Source organism: Callorhinus ursinus, unplaced genomic scaffold (assembly GCF_003265705.2).
Source record: "Callorhinus ursinus isolate GAN/ISIS: 27379988/994484 unplaced genomic scaffold, GSC_fseal_2.0 scaffold12, whole genome shotgun sequence".
Classification (NCBI taxonomy): Eukaryota; Metazoa; Chordata; class Mammalia; order Carnivora; family Otariidae; genus Callorhinus; species Callorhinus ursinus.
In genome coordinates this window covers 20,915,967-20,930,133 of record NW_027397074.1, presented here as the reverse complement: position 1 = coordinate 20,930,133, position 14,167 = coordinate 20,915,967, and the positions used below count along the sequence as shown (strand labels likewise).

The following is a 14,167-nucleotide window of genomic DNA, read 5'->3' as shown; positions in this document are numbered from 1 at the left end:
TATAAGTATTTCAAGCTCTCCTTATTTTTTAGGTCACATTACTGGTCAGATGGGCACAGTGGTCTTTAATTCTAAATGAAAGTTAAATTTTTATATATTTTAAATATTTAATATTAAATTTTAATAAAATTTTAAATTAATTTTTTAACTCTGTGAAGTTTTACTTAAATGTGGTTATCTTTCAGTTTTCACCTGTTGCACATTTGGTGACTTATGCAAATACTTGATCTAGACTTTGGGTATACAGGACTGATAGAGCACACACAACGGAAATTTTATATAACACTGAAAGTTATATAAAACTGTCATGTGTAAAGGAAACTAAATCAGAAGATAGTAACTCTAGACACTTGCTAGATTTCTGTTCCAACAGTAGATTATTAATATATGTTCAGTAAATAAGACTAATGTTGTTACAATGAATGAATCATACTAACATCCAGCTCCATGCCCTGCACAACACAAGCAGTCAACAAATGTGTGTTAAGTAAATAAGTGACACCAAATTCATTTTAGCTATAAAAGTAACATAGGAATACTTCTCACTGAGTATCATTTTTTACTTTTCAAAACATTTTCATATATATTATCTAAATTTATATACTCACACAATATTTGACACAAAATTGCAAGTGAACCAAGTCTCCTGAGCTCTTACCTAACCCTCTCTTTATAAGTAAGTGCAACAGTCTTGGAAAAGCATTTGAGAAACAGTATTTCTGAATCCCCATACACAGTTGCACAGATTGAAGTACTTTAGGAACCTCCTAGGGAAGACATGTTTTTCCTTCAGGCCTCAATCTAGCCACACTGGTATAATTGGAAGTTGGATCAGGATGCATAGGCAGGATAAAGGTCTAGGAGTGCCAGCTACCAAGTGGAGTAAGTAAGAAGCAAGGGGGCTGATGGGACGTATCTCAGAAACATCAGCTATCCAAAAAGATTCGAGGTCTGGAATCCAAGATGCCCAGTGGCTAGTGGTCAGGAGCAATGCAAGGAATGTGTAAAGAGATAAAATTTGAGTTTGTATAACAGCCTCAGTCCAGAGACTAGACACATGGGGGTCAGGGGGATGGATTTGAATAGGTGTTAGTAGTGACTGATTCTCAATTTGGCTAAGAATCTTGGAAACAACAAAATCCTGATGCCCGGTACCACCCCAGACATTCTGAATTAATTAGTTTGGAGTATAACCTGGACACGAGGATCTTTTAAAGTTCTGCTTGTGACAAAATGTGCAGCCAAGATGAAAATGTGTTAAATAATAAAGAAAGTCCAGATAAGAAAGTGGCGGATACCAGAAAAGCTCAACCAATACACTGAGTAGCTGCGTCGGTGGGAGGTGGAGCGCAGAATCAGATGAGACTGATACAATGGAGGAAGGTGGGTACCAGAGGGGTAAAAAGCAGTAGCCAGGGGCGCCTGGGTGGCTCAGGTGGTTAAGCGTCTGCCTTCGGCTCAGGTCATGATCCCAGGGTCCTGGGATCGAGTCCCGTATCGGGCTCCTAGCTCAGCGAGGAGCCTGCTTCTCCCTCTCCCTCTCTCCCTGCTCATGCTTTCTCTTCTCTCTCTCTGCATCTCTGTGTCTCAAATGAATAAATAAAATCCTTAAAAAAATTTAAAAAAAAAACCAAATAATTAAAAAAAAAAAAAAAAGCAGTAGCCAGCCAGCTTCAGGGACTACAGGTGCTGGGTCCAGAAAAACTCTGTTCCAAGAAACTAGATAGAAAATCTGTCCCATTGAAATATTAACTGAGATTAAGAGACTGAAAAGGGACTATACATCTTAGTTATAAAAGAGACCCAGATGAGGAACCTAAGCTACAGGCACACCGCTTAAGCCCCAGTTAACAGGTGAGCTTTGTTCCTGAGAGTAGAGTGAGCCTGAGGCTGCAGAGCATGTTTAAGTTGCTCAGATGTTGAACTGGCTGGCTGTGGGGCAGGGCTCCATGAAGCAGGTCCTTCCACCTCAAGCTCCAGACCTCGTCTGACAGGATGTGATATAACAGAGCACAGTAATCCCTCCACACCTCACGGTCTCATCTTTCTCTTTCCTTCAGTATCCTTTTGGAAGTGGTTCCATGGAAGAGAGTTAGAACATTCAGTCAGTGGAAGGGAATGCCAAGGTCCTGACAAAAAGGATCTTCATTGCATTATCTGGTCTTGACTAGAAATAGCATTTTGAAGAGAGAAATCGGTGTTTGTTTCATGCATAAGGGATGATGAAAAACAACCTTGCCTTTCAGATTTTTCCAAGAGTTGTTTGGTCAGAGTTTCTACCACATTTTGGGGTCAACCAGCCCATCTGTTTACCTTTGCTCACTGAGTATGAATGACAAGAGGTTACTTTGGATAGACCAAAAGTGAGAACATCGGTTAAGATAGAAAAACAATTGTCAAATGGTAAAATCTAGGCAAGAAAGTTTCCGGAATCCAGATTAGAGCAGAGAAATTAGTCTATCCTTGTGTCAGTGTTTAAGAGATGCTTTGGTGCTTCCAACAAGGATGAGATCCAAAGTTCCACCCCAGTAAGACAGAGATAATGAAAATGAGATTACAGGGGACTACTTTAAAAACTAGTTCGAACTAGTTTGGGCCAGCCACTTCTGAAAATTTTCATTGTGCAAAGAGGAAGGCCTGAGTGTCCTGCCCTGCTCAGCAGGGCTTTCCTGTAAACTCTAACTCAATGCTGCTTGATGATCATCTTTCTGGCTTTTATTGACTCTTCCCAATAAATGATGCTTCATTCATCTTGACTTGACAACTACATTAGAGATAATTTGATTGGCATAAAGAGCTTTTCTGCAATAGAGGCTACAAGGCCATTCCAGAGCAGCAATGGGCTCTTGCCAAAGGGGCTGTAATTATTGACTAAAAGGCAAGTTTTTGGTCAGCAAAACAGGGATTTCCAGGCATAGATCCATCTTATCAGCCTGGTTTTTAGAACAAACCCTCTCAAGTGGGGGACAAATCCACTTCAAAAGAAAAGCACATCTTAAAAATATCTATATTCAACAAACTTAAATTCGTTGGGATTTTACCATTGACCCAATGCTATATTTTAATGATAAAACAGTTCAATGAAATGACAGAGATTTCATTTTAGACGAAGTGTTTGGTAAAAGGTCATGATAGAGTGAATAACAGCATTGAAATTCAAAAGAGGCTGGTAGCCTGTAGGAATATGCTAGAATGTAAAAAGCACATTTAACAAGGATGTACTTAAGGTTCTGCCCTTAATGTCAAACACTCAATCAACATTAATGGCACAGAGCCAAGAAGGTCAACATATGGTTTAGGACCATGATTCTCAACCCTGATACTCTTTGGAATTGGTGAGCTTTTTTAAAATGCTGATGCCTGGTTACCTCTTCAGATAAGCAAATTTGAACCTCTGGGGTTTGGGCCTCAGAATCTGTAAAAAGCTCCCCCCTTGTGGATCTGGAGTGAAATAAGCATGCTGTCCTCTTCATGGGGCAGTCCAAACTTAGAATATTTCAGAGGGAAATACCAATATCGAGCACATGCAGAGAGGCTCTAGGTTGTGAAGGGACACCAAGCTGTGTAGTGTGAGTAAATGGGGATGTCTGGTTTGGAAAAGGAAGTTGGACCTATCCTTTCTTCGAATATTGAAAGATTTGCCAGGTGGAGGAGCACAAGTTCTTACAGCCGCAATGGGTAGGACCAGGAAATGCCTAGACCCAGACTTTAGTAACATCAGAACAAAATAATATCTCCTACAGTCTTGTCCATGATTGGAATGGATTTTTTCAGGAGGAACACCCCTCCCTCCTCCATAGAATATATTTTGCCTTCCATAGCTAAATAACTTTGTTTAAAACTTTCTTTTGATAAAATAATCAGCTACTTTCTGACAATGTAAGATAAAATGCTTCGTTACAAACCACTTTTTTAAAATTGCAAAAAAGCTTGGAATGGTCATCATCGACAATAGCATTAGCAAAATCATTGACTGGTTGTCAATATCAGTTTTTCTATGCTGATTAGTGCTAACCCTTTTTGAAATATTGTTGGTGTCCAGTGGTGATTCGCTAAATAGTTTTTGTCCAATGACTGTCTCAGCAAATTCACAAAATTTTTTCTATTTAACTTTCTAACAAATTGCCATTAAGCAATGATGATTCTAATAGGTTTCTTGAAAACATCTTTTGCTTGAAAAATGTGTTTTTTCAGCTGCTTGAAATAATTGTTGGAGTACATACAGACAAGTCTACAATTTTTAGTTTGAATCTTGTGTTTAGTTTGGTAGTACCTGTTTCAGTCATACAATGAAAAATTTTGAATTACACTTAAAAACTGCCCAAGATAAAAGAACTTTCATACTGGCCATTAGCATATTGATTGACTAACCAGAACTACCTATAGAAAATTATTTTAAATATTATCAGACCTCAGTGATATTTCAGACAAGTTTTTTTACATGAATTGTTTTCTTAGCCTTTAAAACAATAATAGTATCCTCCAAATATTAGTATGTTATTCAGACTTCCACATTTCTGCTAAAACAAAAAACAAAACAAACAAACAAACAAAAAAACCAGAAGTCATACATAAAAGGTGCGACAGCTCTTTACCTTTGCCAATGAAGAAAAATGCTTCAAAAATATTTTTCCCAAGAAATTATCAAAAATCAAAAATTTTTGAGGGTTCCAAATACACTGGTAAAATCTGTTTGCATATTATGCCAATTTGGGGTTACTGTATGATCTCTGAGGCAATAAACACATTGCAGAGGTACTTTGGAGAACTAGGGAAAGTCTGAATAACTCAGATTAAATTTGACAAGTGCATTCATTTTAATGTTCCCTTGTTCATTATTTCTATTTTATTTAATTCAATGTTTTCCTTCCAATTGTGTAGCCAATCAGATTAGAATTTTAATACTATCTTGCAGTCAACCAAATTAGTTATGATTCTTTGGGTCACTGAATGAAGTGTAGATAACTTTGCCGCAGGACTATGAAGCTTCATACAGAGCTTAGTAGCCCCGCAATAGCTTTGGAATCAAGTAGACTAGACCTGGACTTGACCCCTGGCCTTTCTACTTGCTATCTGTGGAAGGGGAATTCACTTAACTTCTCTGAGCCTCAGTTCCCTCATATGTACAATGGGAAGATCAATACCCATCTTAAAGGGCCATTATTAACGTTAAAGAAGACAATTCTGCAAAGTGCTTAGCACAACACCTGGCCCATAGCAAGGTAGAGATCTTTAATATGCCAATCCAGCCAAATCAGCAAATCTCACTATCACCTAAGAGTTGATTCAAGAAGTAAATAGTGAAGGCTAAATCTATAAATCCCTAATATGCCCTCTGTGGGATCAAGAGAGATGATTCAAATGAAATCTTTTTGAGAAGCATAAAAATGATTTCTTGATACATCCTTTAGTTTAGGACTTTTTTGTTCTATTGGACTTAACTATATGAAATTGCCAGTATTTGACCATCTGACCCACAAAAACTGCAGTTTCATACAGTCAACCTAATACATACATATTGCATATAAATGAAGAAAAATATGGTCTTGCCATTTTCACATAGTTCCTATCTAAAATCAGAAATGTAAGGTTTGTTAAAAAATATGAGGCACGGTATAGGTAGCACTTTTTAGTGCGATGGACCTGATATTAAATCCCAGCTGACCCACTCTCTAGTGACTTCAAACCATAACCTCTCTCACTCCCTGCTTCCTGCTTATAAAGTGGAGATAGCAACATCGGCTTTACATGGCTTTGCTGAAGATAAAATGAGACAACACATACTAAAACATCTTATAAAACGCATGATTCAGGGTAGTCTCCATTGACCTATATTCACATTCAAGTTCTATAAAGTGATTAACTCTTGGAATGGCTTTTAAGCTGTATTTTTCCTTCTTGGCATTTTGAGATCACAATGTAATAACTGTTATGTTTCATTAACAGAAAAGGTTACAAAATACTGTGATGAGAACGGGGATTGGTATAAACATCCTGAGAACAATCGAACCTGGTCCAACTATACTATGTGTAATGCTTTCACTCCTGAGAAACTGAAGGTAGGTTCTATTTCACATTTCGGTATTGGGTGAGAATGCCATTATTTTTACATAGAAATGTATGCATAACTTTAAAATACCTGCTACCAAGAAGCCAGCCTATTCTATAGAAAGAAATCAGATCATGGCCAGTGAGTTCTAGGGACTCTATGAAGTAGCATTAGAGAAAATGACATTTTACTTCTTGGTTGGTACTTGGTATCAAAGAGTTCCATGAGAATCAGGCCATTCATAACGAGGGAAATAGTGTCCATGGAAGAGAGATGGGATTCCCCATGATGCCAGATATTAGGCAGCATTTCCAGGGACTCTCTAAGATCTCTCCTCTACCAGAAGAGTCCCAAAATTACAGATTTTTTTCCCCAAGTCACAAAGTGACAGTTGCCTCTTATTCCCTGCCCCAAGATGCCCATTATAGTCTTACTATCTGGTCTTGAAGGAACCCTTAGAATCTGGCTTCTCATCTACCTATTGATACAGGTGTGGCAGTTTAGTCCATTCTGATTTGTTGGTATTTGTGTCTTACCGTCTGTTAAATATTCATAATATCATCTCTGCTCGGAAACATTTAAGCCAACAGGAAAAACCCAGATACCTACTCTCCAAGTGCATGAGAAATCTGAAAAAAATCACTAAGCGCACAATCAGCCTCCTCTCCCCACGGTGCTGGGAGAAATGGTCAGTCAGTATTTAACCACACAGGCTATCCCTGAGCAGCCCTGGTGCTACAATGGAAACCTATTGTTTCCTTCAAAGATAGACCTGGATGCTAAGTTATTACTAAGTTGGAAGCTAAAAGCCCATCAGTGCTTCTGTTTGCTATAGAGCAGATTTAGGAGTATAGAAAATTTTCCTTTTATTTAAAACAAAACAAGCAAGAACAAAAAGTAAACAAGACGAATAGGTAGCTTAGAGACCAGTTGACTAGAGACCAGAGTAATATCTTGTCACAGACACAGGCTGGGGGCACCAAAGCCTGTTACCTCTTCACAAATTACTTAGTCACCCCCCTGAGAATAAGATGTATGTCTACATCCTAATGGAGAGCTATTTTACTTAATAAGATCTGATGGAAATTACATGTCACCAAGCAATGAATTCCTGAATGAGTGCTGATTATGATTTTACAGGAAAAAAATTATAAACCTGTTACCTGAATTGTTACAAAGCGTGCAGATCCAAATAAATAATTCTTAGTGCTGCCATATTTGACCTCACTCTGGCCATGTCTGATAAAATAGAAATAAAGTACTTTAAGAATAAATGTTCCCCTCCAAGAACCTAACATAATGATTGAAATTCTTTGCACAAATCTTCTAGCTATATACAGGCAAAAAAAAAAAAAAAAAAAAAAATGGGGGAGCAACCAACTTAGATTTAAAAAAAAAAAAAGAAGAAGCACTTCTCAGTCTTAAGAATGACACCAAGAATGGCAACTAAATTATGAGCTGTTGGTTTAATCTTACACATTTAGACAACTTTATTTCAGAAGAATAAATATTTTTTAAAGTATTCTGGAGGCAACTGAAAGAAAATAAATTAAGTTATATAAAGTTTTCTTAGAAATAAAATATACAGAGATAAAAATAAAATAGTGACAGAGGTTAGGGGCATGGCTTGCATATCCAAATAAAAAACAGTATTTTAAATGGCAAGGGGATCTATATGGTGAACTATTTAAAAGGAAGAACTCTTAGAAAGTGCCACTCCTGGTTTTGTCTAGTGGTGAAGTTAGAAAAGTAGCCAGAAAATGAATTGGTGGGAGAAAAGAGGGGAGCTGAGTATTTGTTTTCTTGCAAAGATTCCTAAATACTTTCTAAGAAAGGGAGTATAAGCTATTTTGAAGTCTTTATCAGCTCTAGCTATAAACCCACTATTCCAACTTGCTCATCATTTCTGCAAGGATAAAAAGGGTGCTGTTAGGAGAGTAGTTTATCAGTGAAAGTGGCAAATAATATGTAAATGCCCCATCAAGTGGTACAACAGCCACAATTCAGGAGACATTGATTAGTTCATTTTGAAATTCTAACACCTAGAAAGGCAATATTTTTTTCTGTCCAGCATTAATGCACATCACCAAACAAAAGACTCTGCATGCTTCAAGAGCCTTTTAGCAGAATCAGTGCTTCCATATCAGGCTCTTCACAAGGAAATTGACAACAATCAAATGTTGAAGGGTAATGCTTTGTACATAAATGCCACAATTCTCCCAGGAATTAAAAAAGTTCATAGAAATTATCCAACTTACCTACACTGCATTTGTACCAATGTTCTATTGATTATTAAGTGGTATCAGCTTTTGCTTTATGCTTTATGTGGTTTGAGTTTATATTATTAGGTGAATAGAAATTAAAAATTGTTTTGTCTTCCTGACTTAACATCTGGACCTTTATGATATGATACCAGTTATCTTGTGGTTAGTGTTTATCTAGATCATCTTTTCCTGTCCTTTTATGTTCAGTATTTCTGCATCCCAGTAGTTAACGATGTTTCTTATAAGCAGCACATAATTGTTTTAAAAATCATTTAGTTTTGACCAAATTATTTTAGAGATGAGGACTACTGAGATCCAGAGGGGTGAAGTGACTGACTTATGAGAGTCACACAAAGACTTAATGATTAGTACTCCGAGTAAAGAACAGCGCTGATGAATCCAGTCTTACGTTCTTCCCACCACATCATGCCTATTCTAATATGATGGGTAATCTTATAATATTTAACCTGTTAACCCCAAATATTATGATTCAGTATAATTTAATTCTCTGAAACATTTGTTATAATTTTAGTAGATTTTTTTAAAGGCTGAGAACAGTTGTTGATTTACACTGATATTAAAGATAGAAACTATTTTCCCTCCTCTATTACCATTTATTTGCCTGTTTATTTTTATAACTGTTTTGTTGTTGTTGTTGTTCCAGAATGCATACGTTCTGTACTACTTGGCTATTGTGGGCCATTCTTTGTCGATTTTCACCTTGGTGATTTCGCTGGGGATTTTCGTGTTTTTCAAGTAAGTACCCTCAATGGAACTGCTTTTTATTTTCTTCTTTAAGGTACTGAAATAAATGGCAAACTGCAAGAGTTAGGGGAAGGGTGGTCTTCTGCAAACCACAGGAGAAATGCAGCACTGGGAGTCATGAAGTAGCAAGGAAAATGAAATTAATTAAAACATGCTTTCTAATGCTATCTCTGAGGAAAATAAGATGGATTCATATAATTTTCAAAGGTAATATGATTCTTCCCAAAATGAAACAGTCCTGTGAGCCCATAGGCACACTGTGTTAACATGTGAAAGGCTCCACTTACCATGGCTAAGGTTGCAGGAGGTACTGAGGAGAGGCTCCTCTTCCTTCTTTCACCCTCATCCTAAAATATGGAGGCCATGGCCAGAAGCTCAAGTGCAGCTTGTCTAATTATGAGTTTATCATAGGTGGATTTGGCTGGAAGAGAAGTGTGGCTAGTGAGCCCAGAATAGTGTTTAGCCATAGAAGGAAGGTAAGGCTCCCTTCTGGTCCTGACTCACTCAGCTGGGACCAAGGAGAATCTCTGGAAGAAGAGTTAAGTGTCAATGTTTTGCCCTTGCAAACTGAGCATCTTCAACCACAGTTACCTTCTAACGCTCTGAAGAGCAAAATCTCAATGAAGTTTCTATTCCGAGGCCATGTCTGTGCACTTGATTGCATTACCTATGGCAAAATGATTAAGTTGGTATAAATATTGATTTTGTAATAATGGAGAATTTGAAACATTGAATCTGTTTTTTCAGAATGACTTCATCATGCATGTGAGATGGTAATGTATGTTAAATTCAGTCCTGGAAACGTCCTAAATTTAGTGTGATTTTTTTAAGTCAAAGGCAGGAGGCACTACATTACCCTTGCATGAGAATTCTAATTTCTATACTACTGGGTTGTCTCCTTCAACTAATATGTTCTTTAGTAGTGGTGGTATTATACAAATGGTCAAGAAAAGCTCCTTCATAGGCTCACACTGCAAATAATCCTCCACACTTTAAAGATGTGATAATGTAACTAAATATATAATGTAACTAAATATCCAGTGATTCATACATAGTATAACAGAATCTTAATTTGATTTTTGTTAAAATATTATCATGATACTACTAAAGAAAATTAAGCCAAGGGGAGAGTCACCTGTAAGCACACCCTGAACACAACTACTATTATTATTTTTCCCTGATCCCTTTTAATCTTTGTCTTCATCTTATACCATTATCACATTAGGTCTATGTCTTATATAGTCAAGGTTCTTCCTCTGACCAAGCAATGCAACTGAATAGCAATTTTTTCTTAACTGAATAATAATAAATAATAGTAAACAAATAAATAATAATTTAAATTAACAAAGAATGAGCTCCTTCCATATATGGTTTAACTGGAGAAAGATAAACACAAAGCAACAAGACATAAGGGATTAATTCCTAGAATTAGAATAGAAGAGTATTTTCAATTATAATGATCAGAATGCAGCAGAGTAAACACATAGCATGATTAATCTTGGAATTTCTATTCATTTTTCAACTGCACTTGACCATGGTGAATAAATACATCATGATGGCTCCCATACAACTTTGATTAAAAAGTCTGTCACTAAAAGTCTAACCTTTAAATTTTTTAATATAACCATAAAAAAATTGAAAGGAAAAAAATTGAAAGAAACAGCCCCCAAATTTGTAATAGTGCAGCTAATAAATGTATTCAGGAGTTTAAAGATAAAAAAATGTCAACCGGATATATCTTAGTTCTTTATTTCTGCAGTCACTTAAGTAAGTGATGAGATGTGAGAGCCAAATCAGCTAACAAAATAAGAATATTCCTTCAACACTCATTTCTATATGAAGCCACTGAAGATGTGTGTTTAAAAGTGCAGCACATAAGTAAAATATTTCTCAACGCCAGTTAGACCCAGAACAAGATTAATCTGGTTGAACCCTTGAGAGAATTTGGGGGCAGATTGTCTAGAAAGCATCTAATTTTGTCCTACTGTCTCTCAATTCCAAAAGCCTACCAAACAGCAACTTAAATCTTAGGAGGAAAATCAAGTCTTATTGATTTATAATCTGAATACGGTAATGGGAAGACAGAAACTGAAATAGCTTGTTCTCCAGAGTGCACACAACCAGAGACGGATAGGATATGAAAAACACACATGCTGAGATCTAAAAGCAGTCACATCTGATTTTTATACTTGTTCTTAATTTTATCTTAAACCTACCCAAACTAAAAATAGCAAGGGCATCCGTTTTCTTCAAATTAAAGTATGCTTCTGAATCTTCAGATTTTTTTCTGTACATTTGCATTTCATAAATATTAAAAGTGAAAAAATAAAAAAGGTAATTCTGATCTATCACTGGGTTTTATCTTTTAATTAGCAACATTTTCCCAGAATTGTTTTCAAATGCTCAACATCACCCTTAAGGTCTTTACTGCATATTACAATGGAAGCTTTTATGATTTATGTGCTTAAATGGTATCATCTGTGTGAAACCTGAGCAGAAATATAATCATCACTCCCTTGCTTAATTCTACATTCCCAGGCTTGAGTTATTCTGCAAAATCTAATCAATTTCATAAAACTTTCATGAAACCAAAATGAGAAGTTACACCCAGCTCCACTTTTGAGACCTAATGCCCCATTCATAATCATCCTGTTGAAATCTCACTCTCAACTCATAAAATGTGCCTTATAGGGTCTATAAAAAGGAATAACCCTGCAGGTGTCCCCCTCAAACCAGCAGGCTAAGAAAGCCTGCAGAGGAATTTAAAGTTACTAAATATACGGGAGGCTGTGGAACTGCCAATACTTTGCTGCTAAAAATCTAGGAAATTACTCATATATATACTCATTTTCTTTGCAGGAAAAATAGTTAGGAGCAACAATACAGAGAGGGATTAAATAGAAACATCAAATTTATTCAGCAAGACTCCTCACTACTAGATGCCAATAGTAAATGTCAACAAGAGAATTAAGATGAAGATACCCTTAGGAAAGACTGTCCTGAGAAAGTCACATAAGTGGCCATTTATTTGTGTTTGTTCCCTGACCATTTAAGCAAGTTTGCAATAAAATTCACTTATCCCGTCAGTTCCACTTAGAATGTATCAATTGACATTTCTGTGGAATCGTCCTAAATTACTAAAACATCTCACTGTTTTCTCTCAAGAAAGCACCACAATTGAACATTCACTAACATCCATTTTGACTACTTGATACTCATGCCTTACTGATTGTTAAATTTTGAATATTAATTACTCTTGTCTGAAAATGAATAGAGTTGTATGTTGGAAGGCAGGGGGTGTCTTTATTGCCTTGCATTGTCTATGTTACATTACATTAGCCATACCAGCACAAAAGAAGGATTTCCACAGGGACCTCCAGAAGCAATACTGATTCCCCTCTACTCACTCAGTATGCCCTAGTATTCTCTTGTCACATCTACATAGTGGAAGGAGAGATAACACTTTATCTTGTACTTGTATAGTAGCCACTATTCGACATCTCTGGTTGCCTTCCTATTGCTCCAGAAAAACCACTAAATCAATGGCACCAAAGATAGCTAGCCTCCTTTCTCCCAACCCAACCCTTGACATGACTGGACACAAAAGATAACTGTCACTCACGTCTTAGCAAACTGTTCACTCATAGAACAGAAGTAATAGGAAAAGAAACAAGAATTATGATTGAAAAGGAGTTCCTTAAGGATGAAGATTTTGTGCTAAATCCACAGGTATAAAGTCTCTTTTCGGAGAGGAAAGATGTATAAGATACTGGGTTTCTAGGTAAAGGAAAGCGACAACTGCTTGTACCAGTCACAGCAGTTACACCAATGCATATTTTCACATGCACCAGTAAACACAAAACAACTTTAACTTGTTTTATTACTTGCTTCTTTCCTTATTTACTTTGAATGTGACTATCATTACAGTCTTATAAAGAACTGAACACTGCTATTCCTTATGCTGTGATATCAAACTGGTTTATGCAATCTGCACAACTCAAGGCACATATTAAATGCCTCCTCATACAACTACAAGCTCCCCCAAATCACACGCATACATACATAGGGTCCCAATTACTTGAAACATTTTTTAGTGTGGAAGATTTACACCAAGTAAACTAAAACCATGAAAATAACATTTAGTTTTAGCCTTAAAATATGGCATCTTGAGATTCATACGTAAGTAAATCATTATCTCTTCCTCACATATGAGTGACACTTTGGCTGGGCCAAGACAGAAGTAGATTATGTTGTCTTAGCCTCCTGCTATTAGAGAATCTATAGTACTTGGGGCTCCCTGTCATTCAAAAAGGAAGTAATGTTCGGTCTATCTAAATACCTATTTCTTTTCATCAAGAGGAACGAAGTATAGCTAACATCAGGTTTGTGCTATTTTCTACTTAAGACATTTCAGATCTGACAGATCAAGTTCATTCAAGCAGCAAGACATTTTCATTGAGAACAATTGAACACCTAATTACTTATGTTAAGTTCAGTTAATCTCTTTAGCGTCCTATACCTCTCCTTCAGAACAGTTATCCTAATAAGAGTAAATAAACAATTATGTAGCATATAAGATCCCTGTAAACAGAAGCTGTCTGTTTTGTTCACCCGTATATCCCTAGCATCTACCAGAAGGTCTGAATCATACAGTAATGTGTGTTGGATTATTAAATGGGTACACAGTAATATGTGTTGGATTACTGAATGAATTTTAATAAACTTAAAGTACCACTAACTTGCTTCAAAAGCTGAGTGTAAATGTCATCAAGTAAGTGTAATAAAATTTTTTAAACTCAATAGGCAGAAATTATATTGAAACTTCAAGACACAGAAACTCATATTCTATACTAGTCATATTCTTCCTTTGGAGCCAGTTTATCTGGCTTTAAACCAGATAATTTTCTCATTATGTACATAATACTGCACTGGATATAGGTTTTCCCTACTGTTGAACAACAGCATAATGTCCAGTATTAGTTAGTTAATACCTATAGCAAGAACTTGGCAAATGTTCAGTATGATACAAAGTATAAGATATGAGACAATCTAGCATTTAATGTAATTTTCTGATGTACTGGAAACCTGT

The 14,167-nt window shown here is 36.3% G+C and overlaps 1 protein-coding gene across 1 annotated transcript in view; it reads left to right on the top strand.

Annotated features, from left to right (window-relative positions):
* CALCR (calcitonin receptor) overlaps positions 1-14,167 on the top strand; it is a 155,173-nt gene that overhangs the window by 100,486 nt on the left and 40,520 nt on the right. The window contains exons 5-6 of the mRNA XM_025873351.2: positions 5,947-6,059; positions 8,978-9,069. Of these exons, the coding sequence (XP_025729136.1) occupies positions 5,947-6,059; positions 8,978-9,069 (205 nt within the window). The remainder of the gene's footprint in view (positions 1-5,946; positions 6,060-8,977; positions 9,070-14,167) is intronic.